The 19,765-nt window shown below is 37.2% G+C and overlaps 1 protein-coding gene across 2 annotated transcripts in view; it reads right to left on the bottom strand.

The window, feature by feature from the left end:
• Positions 1-19,558, bottom strand: part of LOC136041976 (uncharacterized) — a 54,067-nt gene extending 34,509 nt beyond the window's left edge. Inside the window, exons 1-2 of one of the 2 annotated variants that reach the window (XM_065726803.1) lie at positions 19,479-19,558; positions 4,799-5,159 (exon numbers count right to left, since the gene is read on the bottom strand). In XM_065726803.1, the coding sequence (XP_065582875.1) occupies positions 4,799-5,159; positions 19,479-19,499 (382 nt within the window). In that variant the 5' untranslated portion in view covers positions 19,500-19,558. Of the gene's footprint in view, positions 1-4,798; positions 5,160-11,471; positions 11,579-19,478 lie in introns of those variants that run through there. The other variant, XM_065726802.1, reaches the window with a different exon arrangement.
• Positions 19,559-19,765: the final 207 nt, after the last annotated feature.

Raw genomic sequence — 19,765 nt, 5'->3', positions numbered from 1 at the left:
ACTTAGCGTGAACCTGGCCTGAGTCATTACTAGCCAAAACTTTTGAGGATGGGATGATGGATGAAACTGAGTGGCTTAACATGTCTACGGACTGATTAAGGAGATATTGCTCTTACAATTATTCCATAAAAAACATATACGCATCCATGATATATGAGTAATAATTTCCCCGGGAATTGGTGTGCTACTGGCCAGAGGCATAACAATCGAGGAAGTAAAAATTTCTGGGACTCAGATTATGCTGATGATTTAAGCATCCTAGAACCTTTCATGACTCTCAAAATCTTCAAATCTCCAATCTGAGATATCTTCAAATAGGAATTCTGAACAAAATGAAAGAACTTTTAGAGTTATTGCGAGTTCAGGGTGCTAGAAGATGCTTGAAAATTTAATGTCTAGAAAACTAAGTCGCTAAGGCTAGGAAAAGTGAAAATGAAAATGTGACGTTGCAAAACGAAAAGATCGATCAAGTGGACAGCTTCACTTAACTTGATAGTATTACTAGAAAAGGCGGTGGGCACAGTGGAAACGCTAAAAGTAGAATAGCCAACCTTGGAAGAATATGAAGATAAGTCTCTGAATAAAGATTAGAATGTTGTAAGCTACAGTGGTAAATTATAGTTCTGAAGAATTAGAGCTCCAAAAAACGGTGGATGATTCGCTAGATGTTTTCCAGAGAAACTGCCTACAGTTTATTTTGAGTGCCAGACTGATTGACCGTATTTCAAACAGAAGGCTGTGCGAAAAGTGCGGATCAATCACTTTTTAGGGCTACAAATAAGATCGGTTGAGATGGCCAGGGCACATTCTGCTGAGGTAAGATGACAAATTATCTTTTTAGGTCAACTGTCTAGGGTTAAACAAAAAACATATTGCCCTCAGTTGGGGTGGGAGGGTGTCGTAAGGAAAGATTTAACGAAAATGGGAACTTTCTGGTAGGGGTATAAAGACTAAGCTTTTGAAAAGATTGAGATGAAGGACGAGCTTTTTGTTGTTATGTTGGCCTCAGGTGGCTTGGTACTGCGGTGAGCTCTAAGTAATAGTAGTATTGTTCTTTAAAATTGTTCTATTCTTATACCATACCGGGAAATGCAGTAGAAATCTCATACACCGAAATATGCTGCATGAAACGATCGAAACCCAGTTTCGGTGATGGTTTTGGTTATGTTTACTGTTAATAGAGATAATTTTTGAGCACCAAGTCTGAAGATTAGGCTTAGCATCGGAAATCCTGCGCGATCGAAAGAACTGTCGAATATTTGCAAACCCCCGTGAAAGATTGCACCAACCAAGAAAAATTTGACAACTAATTTTTGATTTAGAAAGAGAGAAAGAAAGAATCATTGAAAAAAATTCACATTTATTAACGTTCAGAGAAAATAACTGAGAGATAGAGCAATGATTGAGGAATAAGCGCAACACAATTTTTAGACTTAGAAAGCCTCTTTCGGAGGTGACTAATCAGGTGAATGTGATCCGTATAAACTAGATATAAGACATTAGAATTTTCCAGAACGGAATTATTCAGAAGATCAATCAATATATTGGAAATACAGTTTGAAAATGGAAGGAGGTACCTCCCCTCCTATGTCTCACATCTTGCCTCTGTGAATTAGAAATTTCAAATAATGACCATAAACAAATTTAAAACGAAGAAAAGAATTTTCATACCAGTATTTTTCGAGACCTATAATACAAGAAATTATTGCTAATTGAAGCCAAAGGATAACACCTCTTTCACACTGATGCGTCAAGCGTGCTACTGCATAACGCAGAGCTTCCGGAGCGAAACATAACGCTACGTAAGAATAGAACGCTCTATTCCAACTTTGCGTTAGCGTATTGACATCAAGATTGTGCTATTTGTGTTCTTTATAATGAAAGTTTTGAGGATAGATTGGCAAATCTGGTGCAAGGCACTTCTGCACTGTACATTAAAATGTTCTCTGATTAGCACAATAATGCATGGGGGCCAATCTGTGATATTATTAACAAGCAATTTAGCAAAATTGTGGCTGGTATTCCAAACTTAGTTTTGGTTTTTGTTTCCAGCTTACTCCTAGTTGCTGATATTTCATATAATCATAACAAGTAGTTACAGTTTTTTTTATTGAGCAATAAGAAACACCAACAGTTTGCTTTTATTCGGTCTATCAACCAACCAAAGGTCATCTCTTTTTTTAACTAGTTAGAGAACTGAAGTTCTAATTAAACCAAAAATTTATCATTGAAAGTTAAAATGAATTTAAATGAAAACTGTGTTGTTAGGGGAATGAAAATATGCTTAATTTTGCAAAAAAAAATAGTGCAAGAAACTGAAAAATAACTATACAGTATGAAAACATATAGTGGGTATATAGTGTGAGCTAGACCACGCACAACTGAGTCAAAATCTTCGGAAAAATCAAGAGAACATTTATACCAACTAACACCTCTTTCCAAAGTATGGGCTAAAAAGAAAAAAGAACCCTATGGACGTGCTTTGAGTAAAGCCCAAAGTTGCTCTAGCATTTAAAGTGCTTGACGGAATAGATCCTTCAAACAGCTAAAGTTATTTTATTTAACTAATAAAAGAATTTTCGTACGACAATGCATCAATAAAAAGCAGTATTGGGGTTCACCAATTTCTATTACAAATTTCCTTTTCAGTTTCAGTTGGAAATATTGGCCCAAAGTCACTCAGTGTTGATCGGATTACTAAAATATCTAAGATTTTCAACAAACGAGGTTCTGACTAGAGTCGACTTTTCTTCGGAAGCCAAATTCTACAGCCACCTGGCACAAAAATATCTTAATGTAAGGCTAATATTCGGTTCGTTTTAACTTCAGGTTAGAGTTGAAAAATTTGCTTCTACGGTCAAAAAATTATATTTAAGTAAATGAAAGCTTCCTGGTTACGGACTGGTAAAATCGTGCTTCAGATAATTTCTTTTGAATATTGAATGACGATGGCCACAATATAGCATTCCCGCCATAGAAACAATAAAGCACATACTAGAATGTGGAAACCTTAAAGACCGTGAATTGTAGAAGGAAACATATTAAACATTTCTGCAATAAATAATGGCCTTTTGCAATAGACCAAAAAAAGCAGAATAAAGATAAAATTCAGCTGACAATTGAAAACGAGAAAACTAAAAATTAAAACAATAAATAAAAAAAGTCTTGATACCATTTCTAAGCTCAGTTTCCCAGTCGAACTTGAGCCGAGTAATGATACCAGGACTCTTTTATATATGGCTTTAATTTTAATATCCTTATTTTTATAATAAGTGGAATTTTATCTTTATTATGCTTTTTTGTTTTGCTGAGTACAACCATTAGACATATGATCGAAATGATCAATTACAGTAGTTTTTTCTACTATTTGCTGCGTTTCAAATTTCCTCGTTGCAATATCTCCTATATTATTTCTATTTTTAAATATTTGTGTAAAATAGTTATATCAAATAAATTAGCACATAAAAGACTTTTACTTTCTGTGAAACGTAGTACCGGCAGGATTTCACATGACGACATCGCCTGGTCGATTTCGCTTGACCAAGTATGCTCGAGAAAAGCTGTACCAAGTACCTCTTGCTCGAGAAAAGCTGTAGAGCTCGTTCGGGAGTCGGAGCAAAGACTGTGGAAAACTTATACGAGTGGAAATATTCACTTTTTGACAGGATTTGATAGGAATTAAAACCTATTAGAGCGACTTACTGTGTCGCAGTATGTATCAAATTAAAACAGATCCAAAACAAGCTTAAATTTGTCTATTAAAATTCGGATTGCCATTACGATTCAGGTCTCTTTAACCACAATTAGAAACATTCTAAAAGTATGTATATCCTTTCATCTTAAACTGCTACTACTACTAGTACTAATAACTCACCGTAACACCAAACCACCTGAGGCCAACACAGCAACGAACACTCTTCCTCCATGCCATTTACTCCTCCTTCTCCAACAGTTTAGGCTATATATCTAAACAAACCATAGGTTACTACCACTAAAACCAGCAGTAACTCACTGTAGTACCGAATTACTTGTGGCGAAAATAGCTGCGCAGGCTCCTTCACCATCTTACTCTATTCAAGGCTTCGCTCTTCAACCCCCCAATAAGAAACTAATTTCCATTAGATCCTTCCTTACGGCCTCTTCCCACTCCATTTGGGGAAGAGCCCTTTTTCTTTAGCCCCAGATGGAGGGCCAAGAAGCACAATGTTTGGCAATATGTCAACCTTCCCCTGTAAAATATGGATAGACCATCTTCGTGCTTCCTCCATTTTAGCCTTAAAACGTGTGATCAAACCATGTTTATTGTACAGCCTACTGTTCACTGACCATTCGGTCAGTAAAATGACTACCAAAGGCTATCCTTAGACAATTCTTCTGGAAAGCATTTAATAAATCTTCCATCATTTAACGCAGATTATCTGTACAAAAAGCTATACAAATATATCAATTATCACTTCATATCAAAAGTGGTTCTTTATTCGTTGGTTCAACTTAAAGCTAAGTGAAAAAGAGAAAACAAAGATCATCTAGTATTTTCTTGTAATTCATTTTGTGATTTTGGGGTTTAACACTATATGTCACTGACTGTTTTCCTTTCAGAGACATTGATTAAGCCTCAGCTATTCAGATTTTATTATGATACGTGAGATAAGCTATCTTCATTTGACTTATATGGTAGACGGATATTCTCAATCCGCACCAGCTCTATCAATAGCGGAACTGCAAGGCTATGTAATACCACTTATTAGATTGCTGATTGCTTAACAGCTGTAGCATAGAATTGAAAAACATTACTTACATAAATCTGTCAAAGGAAGCTCGGAAAGCTGATCTGGTAAAGGTGGTGGAGGAATTGTTGGCAAACCTTGAATATTGTCCATATTTGAAAACTGTGCTTCTATTGAAGGGTCTTTGACTGCTCCAGGGAAAACTTGTCCATGAGAAGCTTGATTTCTTCCCCCTCCCTGAAACATTCCCATCATTGGGTGAAACATAAAATTGGCCATATCAAACCAGCTAGGACTCCCTGATTGTGAGAATCGTCCTGCGTCGTTTTTACTGAAATTGGGTCCTGCTAGTACAAAGATGGCAAGCCTTTCTTCTTCATCAGCAGTTTTGCCAACTGGCTTGGCTGTGATGCATGCAGCACAAACAGCTAGCTAAAATGACAGAATGATTGATTCAAATGATGTAAAAGAACTTGCAATTTTGATCGTAGGCTGCGCAATACTACTGCCTATGCAAAGACCACCATGGCTTCCATGTGCTATTCTTTTTCTTTCCTCATAGCATTTCGTATGGAAGGAGTGGACATGAAAACTTAGGAGGGAATTCATTCGATTGAAAATCTAAGTTTGTAATGGCCTCTTACAGAGTTTAAGGTGATTACAGCGTAGCCAAACCCCGTCCCACACTCTCTTTAATCAACCATTTCCCTTACCAGCCGAAGATATTGAATATTATTTTAAAGCGGACATTTTGATCAAATTAGTCGAAGTCTCCAATAAACCTGACTCCAAGGATGAAATAGCCTCCCACAGTCTCTGGTGCAAGGACTATAAACTATGCAGGCTATCTATTGTTCACAGGTAGGTCTCAAACTACAAAAGGAAGGCAGATCCAAGATGTCCGAAAAGGTGAAGGATATCAAGTTTAGAATATATGGGATGTTAAGTGGAAAGTTTAGCTCAATCAAAATAACCTGTGTGTATGCAGGTTATATACACACATAGCATATCTGCAATATCTTTGGAGCAATTAATCACATTCTGTCGAAACTTCCATTGAATGTTAGGGGAAATATTTGGAAAAATGAGAAGACGGTAAATACCTAAGGGCTGTCGAAATGGCGTATTTTTTGGAGTAGCAAGGGTATTAAGTTGAAACTTTCAGTGAATGTCTTGGGGGTGTTGTATTAAATCAATAAACACTATTTTAATCCAGGTTGTCAGAATGATGGATCTGCAAAATGTTACGAACACTTGAAGTAGTTGACTGAAACTTTCAGGGAGCGTTGAGGAGGAAGAGGGGTGTTGAACTACATAAGAAAATATTATGAATATCCAGGTTGTCAATATGGTGTATCTGTAATATCTCGGGAGCCTCTAAGGTTATTAACTCGAACCTTTCAGGGAATCCCAGGGGAATCTTGGACTAACTCAAAATAGAGTGTGTGTATACAGGTCGTTACACATATCTACAAAATCTTCGGAAAGACATATCGACAAAATCTTAGGAACGACTAAGAGTATTTAGTTGAACCTTTTGGGGAATATTCAACTAAATCTAAAGACATAATGGGTATCAAGGTTGTCAAATTGGCCTTTCCAGTGCATCTAAGAGTTTTAAGTTTAAATTACAATGTGAATGTACTAAACACTATGTGGGGGTATCTGAAATTTACAAAGAGCGCAATTCATTGAATTGGAAAATTAGAAGTTCTAGTCTTCTTTTTAACAGAGTCAAAGGGGCAAGCAGTTCCGTCCTGTACCATTTTCTCCTACAAACGTGTCTTAAGGGATGACATGGCATCCACACCCCCTGAGATAGAGATCGTAAATTCCCTAAGTTCGCCATGTATAAACATGGATTTCATAATGGAAATGGGGAATGTCTGATCCTGAGTGTCTGATTAGCTTGCAAATTTTGGATATCATCATTTGGAACGAAAAATCATATTTTTTTTTGTATGAGGGGGGAGGGTAAAAATAGCTAACAAAAACTTTTTTTTCTAGCTAATTGTGTTCCGTGTAAGTTCTCACGGATCTTTTGCTAGGCGAAGATTAACAATGTTTCCCAAAAGCTCTGGAAGCAACACGCATACCTGAGTAAATCCGAAGAAGTTATATTCCCATATATTGTTTTGTTTTGTTTTACACTGTATAAGGAATGACTGAAGGAATCGCGTCGACACTTTGAGGGAGCATTGGGGGGAGTCATTTATATTCGTTATTTGCACCTAGAGAGGCAGGAAGGAGGCATATCGAAAGGCGTTGTGGGTATTCAGGTCTGCAAAATAGCACATCTACAATATCTTGGGAATGATCTGGGAGATGAAGTTGAAGTATTCAGACACTGCTGATAAAAGAAAGGAGGAGGGTTGAGCATTCGAAATTTATAAGGGATGTATTTGTACTCTGAGTTCTTATAAGACTCATGATATATCCACGGATAAGTAGCTAGATTGTTCAAATACAGTTTTCAATAAAACTCGTGCGACGTTGACAAAAATTTGTATTTGTAATATCGTTGGAACAACTTAGTATATTAAATTAAAAATTTTGGGGAGTGTTGAAGTTGGAAGGGGTCAGAGGGTGCTGAGTTGTGACTTGTGGGAACCATATCCGCAATGTCTCGGGAGCGGGGGAATTTTTGACGGGAGAGGGACGGGCGTCAAGATTATTCGAAATTTTTACTTGGGGAACTGAAGAGAGATTATCAGAGACAGTAAATTCTTTAATAAAAATGCTGTTTTATTCATTCTAAGTGCAAAGTAACGTTCTTGTATTTAATGCTGGTCTGTTAATTTTAGGCCATGATCTCAATTATAATTTCAGAACCATTGGAGTCCCAATCAGGAGACAAGTCGGGTTGCAATTATTCTTGACATCCTATTTTTATTTTTATTTTTTAAACAATAAAACACAACTCTTTTTAATAAATGAGCTGAAAATTCAATTAATGAAACAAAGAATCAGTTAAAACAAAATGTAAGACAGTAAAACTATTTACATAAAATCGTTACGATTATTCGTTTATATTCAAGATTGCTACAGGATGATAGTCGAGGATGGCTTCAGTCCTATAGAAGGTAAAAAAATAAAGTAGATTTTGTGCAAAATTATACCATCAAGTGGAATAATATACGTACTTCCCATTCATTCTAAATTACATAATATAAATATTTGTTGCAAAATTTTGTTCGAAATATAAATAGCAAGCGAGAATCTTAATTTTTAAGCAGAAAATGGAAAAAAAACGCTTTACAAATACTTCCATTACAAACCAATAAAAAAAACAGTCAATTAATAACTAAAAAAAAAAAAATTTAAAAAGATTTTTTCCAAAAAAAAGGTTTATAAAGAAAAGTAAGGAGCTTTATTTCACCTAAGATGAGCAGAAAAAAAAGCCATATAATATTTCCGACTTAAAATGACCTAAATTCCCTGTCAATAAATAAATGAGACCTAAACGAACAGAAAATAGAACGAACGATGAAATCAAGCTTAGAATAAACAGCCTTCTAAAGCCCCTCCTTGCCTTATAAAGGCCTTCTAAAATCCATAGGATAATTTACCCTTTGATAAAAACTATTATTATTTTAGATATTTTTTGTATTTGTCTGAAAACCAAAAATGAGCAGAATTAAAGTTAAATAATTTTTCAAGCTTAAAACACATTGTATCGGATTTTGAAGTAGCCAGATGGCAGTATGTGCATACTAATAATACTACTACTGCAATTACTGTAACTCATGATCCTAAGGGTAAGAACATTTAGGGAGATTTTCAATTAAACTAAAAACTTTCTGCATGCAGGTTTTCTAAAGGGTGTTTAATCAATATTATAGGCAGCACCGCTCTATAATGGCTGTCAATATCATTGAGACTTTTAAAGAAGCTAATTCAATTAAAAACTAAAAGTTATAGCACCCTTTTTAAGGATAAAAGAGATTAGAGGGCAGGCAGCCTTTCTCCCAATCCCCATTAATTTTCCAAACACATCCAGTCAAAATTAGATTTAATTTTGTGATAGATCTATTCAATTAGATTTTAAAAATTTGTACTTCTACGATATAGTCCCTGGCACTCAAGTTGGTAATTCATTGACGCATCATTGAATAGGATTTTTAGGGCACTTGGTATTAACCAAGTGACATATAGCGATCGCAAATTCTGTCGGTCTGTCTGTCTGTCGGCCTGTCTGTCGGTCTGTCTGTGCCGGTTTTGCTACTTTAGGCACTTCCAGGTAAGCTAGGACGGTGAAATTTGGCAGGCGTATCTGGGACCGGACCAGGTTAAATTGGAAATAGTCGTTTTCCTGATTTGACTATCTGAGAGGGAGTGGGGGGGGACCAGTTAATTCGGAAAAATTAGAAAAAATGAAGTAGTTTTAACTTACGAATGGATGATCGGATCTCAATGATATTTGATATTTAGAAGTATATCGTGTCTCAAAGCTCTTATTTTATATCCCGACTGGATCTGGTAACATTGGGGGGGTTTGGGGGGGGGCTAAAATCTTGGAAAACACTTAGAGTGAAGGGATCGGGATGAAACTTGGTGGAAAAAGTAAGCAGAAGTCCTAGATACATGATTGACATAATCAGAACGGATCTGCTCTATTTGGGGGAGATGGGGGAGGGGGGTTAATTCTGAAAAATTAGAAAAATTGACGTATTTTTAACTTACGAAAGAATGATCGGATCTTCGTGAAACTTCATATTTTGAAGGACCTCGTAACTCAGATCTCTAATTTCAAATCCCAACGGGTCCAGCGTCATTGGGGCGAAGGGGTAGTTAGGGGGACCGGAAATCTTGAAAATTACTTAAAACGGAGAGTTCAGGATGAAACTGGGTGGTAAGACTAAAAACAAGTCCAAGAGACATGACTGATATAACCGGACCGGATCCACTCTCTTTGGTGGAGTTGGGGGGGGGAGAATAATTAGGAAAAATTAGACAAAATGACGTATTTTTAACTTACAAAGGAGTGATAGGATCTTCGTGAAACTTCATATTTAGAAGGACCTTGTAACTTATATCTCTTATTTTAAATCCCGACCTGATCCTGCGTCATTTGGGGGGGGGTCAGTTGGGGGGACTGGAAATCTCGGAAAATACTTAAAGCGGAGAGATCAGGATGAAACTGGATGGGAAGAGTAAGAAGAAGTCCAAGATAGGTGACTGACATAACCGCACCGGATCCGCTCTCTTTGGTGGAGTTGGGGGGGAGTAATTTGGAAAAATTGAAAAAAATGAGGTATTTGTAACTTCCGAACGGGTGATCAGATCTTAGTGAAATTTGATATTTAGAAGGATCTTGTGCTTTAGAGCTCTTATTTTAAATTCCGACTAGATCCTGTGACATTAGGGGGAGTTGGAGGGGGAAACGAGAATTCTTAGAAAACGTGAAAATTGGGGTATCTTTATCTAGCAAATAGGTGATCGGGTCTTGATATATAGAAGGATCTTATATCTTAGATGCTCTGTTTTCGACTCGAAGTGGATCCGGTAGCGGCTTGGAGGGGAAAACAGAAATCTTGGAAAACGCTTAGAGCGAGAGATCGGGATGAAACTTGGGAAAAATAAGTACAAATCCTAGATACGTGATTTAAATAATTTGAATGGATCCGTTCTCTTTGGAGGAGCTAGGGGGTGTTAATTTGGAAAAATTAGAAAAATCGAAGTATTTTTAAATTAAGAACGGGTGACTAGATCTTAATGAAATTTGATTTTTAGAAGGAACTTATGTCTCAGAGCTCTTATGTTAAATCCCGACCAGATCTGTTGACAGTGGAGGGAGTTGGAGAGGGAAATCAGAAATCTCGGAAAACGCTTAGAGTGGAAGAATCGGGATGAAGCTTGGTGGGTAGAATACGTGATTGACGTAACCGTACTGTATTCTTTCTCTTTGAGGGAGTTAGGGGGTACGGTTCAGTGCTTTGGCGAGTTTGGTGCTTCTGGACGTGCTGGGACGATGAAAATTGGTAGGTGTGTCAGGGAGCTGCACAAAATGAATTGATAAGGTCGTTTTCCCTGATTTGATCTGAGGGGCTGAAGGGAGAGGAAAAATTAGAAAAAGTGAGAGATTTATAACATACGAGTGGGTGATTGGATCTTAATGAATTTTGATATTTAGAAGGACATCGTGACTCAGAGCTCTTATATTAAATTCTGACCAGCATTAAGCCTCTGATTTTCCTTTTAAGTCAATCTATTGATCCTTAGAATGTTGTTAGAGCGCATATCATATGAACTCTTGGCTCTTCTGGCCTCGTCACAAGTGCCATATGAGCTCTTAGCTCTAGTTTTCGTTAGTTCCTTTCAGCTTAGCGTGAGACAAGACAAAGAGAAGTGACAGAGTAGTAACAGAATGTTGGCTATATATTTGCACATTAGGAGGGGGGTTAAATGTTTGGGCAATATGAAGTTAGAAAACAATTCTTACTTCATAATATGCATAAAAATTGTACCTAAAACATTAGGTATGCAGACCCGCTATTTTACCCCTACCCCCTAATGTGCAAATAAATACCCAAAATTTGTTTCTGAAGTATTATGTTTTATCATACTTAGGTATATTTCATTAAGCTTGAGTGTTAGAAAAACATATTAGAAGAATACAAGGTAGGAGCTACATCATACAAGTACCAAAAAAGTATTTAAATTCTTTAAAATATGTCTTTTTGGACTATTTAGAAATCTTACTTCACAATCATTTATAATTGAGTAGAAATTGGATTTTCTTACCACAAAATAAGGGACAAACATTTTACAAGCTCTAAATTCTCAAACAACTGATGCAATTTTAAAACCATCTTTAAAAGCCATATACGCCTTTATAGGCAGCTGTTTTGGCATTAGTAAATTTTTATAACGAAAACAGAGTAACTGCAACATTAAAATAACAATGAAAACACGAAACTCAAGGATATAGTAGAATTTGCTTGTAAAGTTAGTATCAGAGTCATAGGATTTCGACAAAATCCTAAAAATACCAAGGACATCAAAATTAAAACATTTTTTTTCAGCTCAAATCAATTCTTGATTTATTTTTTTTGCCAATTTTTAATACATATATGGCTGCGCATGCTCCACAATTTCCAGTTCAAACAATTTGAATTCATTTTTATTGTCCTTGACACTTTAAATTGTGAAAGGATCTAAGAAATGCTTTCCTGCTAGGGCGAGAGGATTTTCTGGTGGAATTTTTTCTCAACTTGACTATATAAAGCTGATAGGATTTTTCACTTTTGCAAAAAAAAATGTAAAACTTAGTATTCCTTCAATTAGAAACATATAACGATATACTCAGAAAAAAATTAATAATAAAAATGTTGGATCAGGCTATCCAAAATTACCAAGTAAGGCCAACCAACGGACCAAAAAATCGCAGCATATATGAAATTAGATGAGATGAGTTACCTTTTGAATTAAGATTGCCAGATACCTATATACACTCTTTGATTGTTATCCAGAGGTAATTAGTCTGACAAGATAGAAATTTAACAGCCAGGCCCTAATTGCAGTCCTTAGCCTAATATATTTAGAGTCTTATATTTTAAAGGGCCATGCAACTTTAATAACTGAAATACAATCAAGAAAATGGATTTCAAATGACATTACAGAAGGACATTAACACTTCAATTGACTAGAGATTCTTGTATTTGTGAGGGGGTTCTCCCCTCCTTATCCCTTCACTCTTAAGGCTGAAGCTGTATAGTGCTTTACACGTACTTCTGATTCAAATTTAAAACGTGATTTGAGGAGTTGTTCTTGCAAGATTGACACACAAAGTCCAAGGAATAGGGGGAGGAGGCAGCTCCCCTCATAAACCGAATATTTTCTGTTTGTTTTAAGTTTTAATGTCGGTTTTCACTTTCATCTAAAAAAAACAACTTGTTCTTAATTTATTTTCGTTTATTTTAATAGCATACCCAGGGTTACCCAGAATGCAGAGACGGTTACCGTCCCCTCAAAACCGACTCTTTAAATCATAAGGTCTAAAACACAGCCTTGAGAATGATGGTCACACATAACAAACATTTCCCTTCACATTTTATCAAGAGGGAGGGGGGTTGAATTATGAAAAATAAATTATATGGTCACCATTTCTATGGTTTCAAAGGCGAGTTCTTTAAATCTCCCTGGCCCAAAAAAAAGTCATGGCACCCATAATGATCTCCCAGCCTTTAGCCTTTTTGGCAGTAAGCAGGTGAGTCAAATTTTTTATATTACACTGAAAAGTGTCATCACGAAAAACCTATCTCGGAGGCGTAGTCTAGTAATATCCCTGAGTTTCAAAAGTGAATTGAGATTAATTTCTTGTCTCCCTACCCCAGTAGAATCTTCTATATTTTTACCTGAAGGTTTCCAGAGAGTTAAGAAATTTAGGCATAAAAACGCATCTTTTGAGGCTCAAGCTCATTGTTGTCACCTAAACAAAGATCCACCGACTCCTTAAAAATGGCTTATATGCGATTACAGAGCGTTGTGCATAAATCTATCAAGCCTCAAATCAATCACCTTAGTTAAATTGCTTTAAAATGAATATCCATATGATTCACGCATAGGTCTATATGGTCATAATTAAAGTCGCCTAAAGTACTAATTAATAAAAACAAGAGCTAAGAGCTCATATGGCACTTGTGACGAGGTCGGAAGAGCCGAGAGCTCATATGGTACGAGGTCGGAAGAGCCAAGAGCTCATTTGGACGAGGTCGGAAGAGCCGAGAGCTCATATGGTACGAGGTCGGAAGAGCCAAGAGCCCATTTGGCACTTGTGAGAAGGTCAGAACCTAAAGTTAAACTTTATAGCACAAGATCCTTCTAAATATCAAATTTCATTAAGATCTGGTCACCCTTTCGTAAGTTACAAATACCTCAATTTTCAAAATTACCTCCCCCCTCTCAATTCCACCAAAGAGAGCAGATCCGGTCCAGTTATGTCAGTCACGTATCTTAAGACAGGTTTCTATTCTTCCCATCCAGTTTCATCCTGATCTCACCGCTTTAAGTATTTTCTAAGATTTCCGGTCCCCCCAACTGCCCCCCCCCAATTACGTTTGATCCGGTTGAGATTTAAAATAAGATATCAGAGTTACGAGGTCCTTCTAAATATGAAGTTTCATGAAGATCCGATCACTCCTTCGTAAGTTAAAAATACGTTATTTTTCTTATTTTTCAGAATTACCCCCTCCCCCCGCAATTGAGCGGATCCGTTCCAATTATGTAAATTACGTATGCAAGACTTTTGCTTATTTTTCCAACCAAGTTTCATCCCAATCCCTCCAATCTAAGCGTTTCCCATCATTTTAGGTCTCCCCACCCCAAACTTCCCCCAATGTCACCAGATCCGGTCAGGATTTAAAATAAGAGCTTTGAGCCACGATATCCTTCTAAAAATCAAATTTCATGGAGATCCAATCACCCGTTCGTAAGTTAAAAATACCTCATTTTTTCTAATTTTTCAGAATTAACCCCCCCCCCCCAACTACCCCAAAGAGAGCGGATCCGTTCCGTTTATGTCAATCATCTATCTAGGACTTGTGTTTATTTTTCCCACCATGTTTCATCCCGATCCCTCCACTCTAAGTGTTTTCCAAGTTTTAGGTTCCCCCTCCCAACTCCCCGCCCCCATCACAAGATCTGGTCGGGATTTAAAATAAGAGCTCTAAGACACGATATCCTTCTAAACATCAAATTTCATTGAGATCCGATCAACCGTTCGCAAGTTGAAAATACCTCATTTTTCTAATTTTTAAGACTTACTCCCCCCCCCAACTACCCCAAAGAGAACAAATAAGTTCCGATTATGTCAATCATGTATCTAGGACTTGCGCTTATTTTTCCCATCAAGTTTCATCCCGATCCCTCTACTCTAAGTGTTTTCCAAGATTTTAGGTTTCCCCCCTCCAACTCCCCCCAATGTCATCAGACCCAGTCGGGATTTAAAATAAGAGCTCTGAGACACAATATCATTCCAAACATCAAATTTCATTAAGATCCAATCACCCGCTCATAAGTTAAAAATACTTCATTTTTTCTATTTTTCCGAATTAACCGGCCCCTACTCCCCCCCCCAGATGGTCAAATCGGGAAAACGACTATTTCTAATTTAATCTGGTCCGGTCCCTGATACGCTTGCCAAATTTCATCGTCCTAGCTTACCTGGAAGTGCCTAAAGTAGCAAAACCGGGACTTTAGGTTTTCCCCCTCCGACTCCCCCCAATGTCATCAGATCCGGTCGGGATTTAAAATAAGAGCTCTAAGACACAATATCATTCCAAACATGAAATTTCATTAAGATCCAAATACCCGCTGATAAGTTAAAAATACTTCATTTTTTCTATTTTTTGCGAATTAACCGGGCCCTCACTCCCCCCCCCCCCCCAGATGGTCAAATCGGGAAAACGACTATTTCTAATTTAATCTGGTGCGGTCCCTGATACGCTTGCCAAATTTCATCGTCCTAGCTTACCTGGAAGTGCCTAAAGTAGCAAAACCGGGACAGACCGACAGAATTGGCGACTGCTATATGTCACTTGGTTAATACCAAGTGCCATAAAAAAAGTCCTGCACGTTTCGGGATTGAAATTTGAAGACTGTTTTGGCGATAGTGAGGGGGGCAGTTTTCAATCTGCAAGATAGATTCTGTTATTATCGGCCATGTTACCCTCTTTGACTAAAATAAAAACATTCTACTTGCTTGCTCGTAGAAGGACCAAGCAATTCATACCTCAATTGGCGACTGGATGTTGCATTTTGTAGCTTTTTTTTTCACCGTAAGTTCCCCAGCCTCATGGAACAAAAGAACATTGTAATCTATTTAAATCTAAAAACTTGCAACATACTTGATACCAACTATTTTCACCCAAAACTGTAGAGTAATCACATATTGATGTCTTAAATTTAATCAATAGATATAATATTTTCAGATGAAAGTACAGAGCAGCATATAAACTTAAAAGAACAGAAATTATTCTGTATAACAGGGGGTTTCTGTCCCCACTCTTTTGCTAAACTTTTACTTGAAAAGATTTTATTGGTCGCTATACATACCCAAGTGATAATTATAAGTGTTTTACTTATAGATTGTCTTTAAAACAACTAAAGAGGAAATGTGATTATTATTCATTATAAGCACACAATGACAAATGAAATGAGTAGCCATTGAGAATAGGTTCTTTAATTCTCTAAGCAGTCTGATATAATGTAGAAATTTTTAAACTTTTCGTCACATAAACTTTTCTTCACTCTTCGTCACTTGGTATAAGAGCACTCATTTTGAAGCATTGAGAAAAAATCAATTTCCACTCTAGTGGAAATTGATAGAAATCTAGCGGGATGGGAAATGAAAAACGCAGCTCCCATTCACCGAAAAAAAAAATCACTGAAAAACAGATTAAAAACACGTAGAACCAAACAGCTTTAGAAGACGTCGTTTTCTTTTGAAAGTGTAGTTGTCTTTGGGAGATGGCTAATATTTGAATTTTTCGCACCAAAAGTGTCGAATTCATCTATTACTTTTTCTTATTTTTTTTCTCTGATTAAACATAGACAAAGTAACAAAATATGATAGCGTCCTAAAAACTTCATAATTTTGAAACAGCCAAAAACTTCGAGAATCGGGTTTTCAGGTATTAATAGACCAAATATTAGTCAGGGGGGAATGTTTTTTGTTCTGATGTCTTTAATACTTTAGGCTTGATTATAGTTAAGTAGTAGATTTCAAAAAAATTCTGAATTTTAACAATGGGTATTTTGATAGGAAACCTACAACACCCTGTTATGGAGTTCTTATTATGTTAGGGAAATAAACGTCAACAAGAGCTAAGAGTTCATATGGCACTTGTGACGAGGCATGAAGAGCTAAGAGCCAAGAGATCATATGGTGTGAGCTCTAGCAAAATTCTAAGAATCAAAAGATTGATTTAAAAGCAAAATCAGAGGCTTAATGCCGGTCAGGATTTAAAATAAGAGCACTGAGTCACGACGTCCTTCTAAATATCAAAATTCATTAAGATCCGAACACACACTCGTATGTTATAAATACCTAATTTTTTCAAATTTTTCCTCTCCCTTTAGCCCCCCAGATGGTCGAATCTGGGAAAACGACTTTATCAAGTCAATTTGTGCAGCTCCCTGACACGCCTATCAATTTTCATCGTCGAAGCACGTTCAGGAGCACCAAACTCGCCAAATCACTGAACCCCTCCCCCAACACCCCCAAAGAGAGCGAATCCAGTACGGTTCCGTCAATCACGTATGGAGGACATTTGCTTATTCTATCCACCAAGCTTCATCCCAATTCCTCCACTCAAAGTGTTTTTCAAGATTTCCCCCTCCAACTCCCCTCCAATGTCAAAAGATCTGGTCGGGATTTGAAATAAATTCCTTGTAAATATAAAATTTCATTAAGATCCGATCACCTATTCGTAAGATAAAAATACCCCAATTTTCACGTTTTCCAAGAATTCCAGTTTCCCCCTCCAATCCCCCCAATGTCACAGGACCTGGTCTGAATTTAAAATTAGAGCTTTAAAGCACAAGATTCTTCTAGATATCAAATTTCATTAAGATCTGGTTACCCTTTCGTAAGTTACAAATACATCAATTTTCAAAATTACCCCCCCCACCTCCACAAAAGAGAGTAGATCCGGTTATATCAGTCACGTATCTTAGACAGGTTGTTATTCTTCCAATCCAGTTTCATCCTGATCTCACCGCTTTAAGTATCTTCAAAGATTTCCGGTACCCCCAACTGCCCCCCCCCGATTAAGCTGGATCTGAATGAGATTTAAAATAAGAGATCTGAATTACGAGGTCCTTCTAAATATGAAATTTCATTAAGATCCGATCACTACTTCGTAAGTTGAAAATACGGCAATTTTTGACCTACCCCAAAGAGAGCGGATCCGTTCCGGTTATGTCAACCATGTATCTAGGACTTGTGCTTATTTTTCCCACCAAGTTTCATCCCGATCCCTCCACTTTATGTGTTTTCCAAGTTTTAGGTTTCCCCCTCCCATCTCTCCCCAATGTCACCAGATCTGATTGGGATTTAAAATAAGAGCTCTGAGACACGATATCCTTCTAAATATCAAATTTCATTGAGATCCGATGACCCGTTCGCAGGTTAAAAATACCTCATTTTTTTAGTTTTTCAGAACTAACCCCCCCCCCCCCCAACTACCCCAAAGAGAGCAGATCCGGTCCGGTTATGTCAGTCACGTATCTTAGACAGGTTTTTATTTTTCCCATCCAGTTTCATCCTGACCTCACCGCTTTAAGTATTTTCTACGATTTCCGGTTCCCCCAACTGCCCTCCCCCAATCACGCTGGATCCGGTTGAGATTTAAAATAAGAGATCTGAGTTACGAGGTCCTTCTAAATATGAAGTTTCATGACGATCCGGTCACTCCTTTGTAAGTTAAAAATACGTCATTTCCTCTAATTTTTAAGAATTACCCCCCCCCCAATAGAGCGGATCCATCCCAATTATGTAAGTCACGTATCTAAGACTTATGCTTATTTTTCCCACCAAGTTTCATCCCGATCCCTCCAATCTAAGCGTTTTCTATCATTTTAGGTTCCCCCACCCCAAACTCCCCCCAACGTCACCAGATCCGGTCGGAACTTAAAATAAGAACTTTGACACACAATATCCTTCTAAATTTCAAATTTCACTGAGACCCGATCATCTGTTCGTAAGTTAAAAATACCTTATTTTTTCTAATTTTTCACAATTACCCCCCTCCCAACTACCCCAAGGAGAGCGGATCCGTTCTTGTTATGTCAATCATGTATCTAGGACTTGTGCTTATTTTTCCCACCAGGTTTCATCCCGATCCCTCCACTCTAAGTGTTTTCCAAGTTTCAGGTTCCCCCCTCCCAACTCCCCCCCCCACAATGTCACCAGATCTGGTCGGTATTTAAAATAAGAGCTTTAAGACACGATACCCTTCTAAATATCAAACTTCATTGAGATTCGATCACCCGTTCCTAAGTTAAAAATACATAATTTTTTTAATTTTTCAGAATTACCCCCCCCCCCCCCAGCCACTCCAAAGAGGGTGGGTCCGCTTTGGTCATGTAAATCATGTATCTAGGACTTTATTTTTCCCACCAAGTTTAATCCCGATCCCTCCACTCTAAGTGTTTTCCATTATTTTAGGTTTCCCCCTCCCATCTCCCCCCACTATCACCAGATCCGGTCGGGACTTAAAATAACAGTTCTGAGACACGATATCCTTCCAAACATCAAATTTCATTAAGATCTGATCAACCGTTCGTAAGTTAAAAATACTTCAATTTCTCTATTTTTTCCGAATCAACGGGGCCCCACTACCCCCCCCCCCCCACAAGATGGTCAAATCGGGAAAACTATTTCTAATTTAATCTGGTCCGGTCCCTGATAAGCCTGCAAAATTTCATCGTCCTAGCTTACCTGAAAGTGCCTAAAGTAGCAAAACCGGGACCGACAGACCGACAGAATCTGCGATTGCTGTATGTCACCTAGTTAATACCAAGTGCCATAAAAAAGGGGAGAATGAAGTGGAAAAAAATAGAGAGAATTTTTATAGCCTCAAGATTCTGAAGAGGGGGAGGGTTGACCTATAATTAAGTACTTGACCGAAACGCAGATTGAAAAAAATAATTTCAACTCCTTAGAAAATCTTCATTCCTGTTCTGTTAACATTTTTAAAGGGGTACTTTGCAATTATTTACAATTCAGCAGAAAATTGTTTATCTTACCACAAAATAAGGGACACACATTTTACAAGCTGCAAATTCTCAAACAACTGCTGCAATTCAAAAACCATTTTTAAAAGTCATATACACCTTTATAGGCAGCTGCTTTAGCATTGGGAAATCTTTATAATAAAAAAAAGTAATACTAGAATTAAAATAACATTGAAAAAAGTTAATTTAAGGATTCAGTCAAGCTTCTTTGCAAAGGTAGGATCAAAGGTAAAGTATTTCAGCGAAAGGGAGAAAGAATTCAAGAAAAGTGTTCCTGAAAGGGTGATAATAACTTAGAT

The sequence above is a fragment of the Artemia franciscana genome, unplaced genomic scaffold (genome assembly GCF_032884065.1).
Source record: "Artemia franciscana unplaced genomic scaffold, ASM3288406v1 PGA_scaffold_52, whole genome shotgun sequence".
In the NCBI taxonomy this organism is placed as follows: Eukaryota; Metazoa; Arthropoda; class Branchiopoda; order Anostraca; family Artemiidae; genus Artemia; species Artemia franciscana.
Note: the sequence above shows the minus strand (reverse complement) of the source record. Positions and strands in the feature narration are given on the sequence as shown.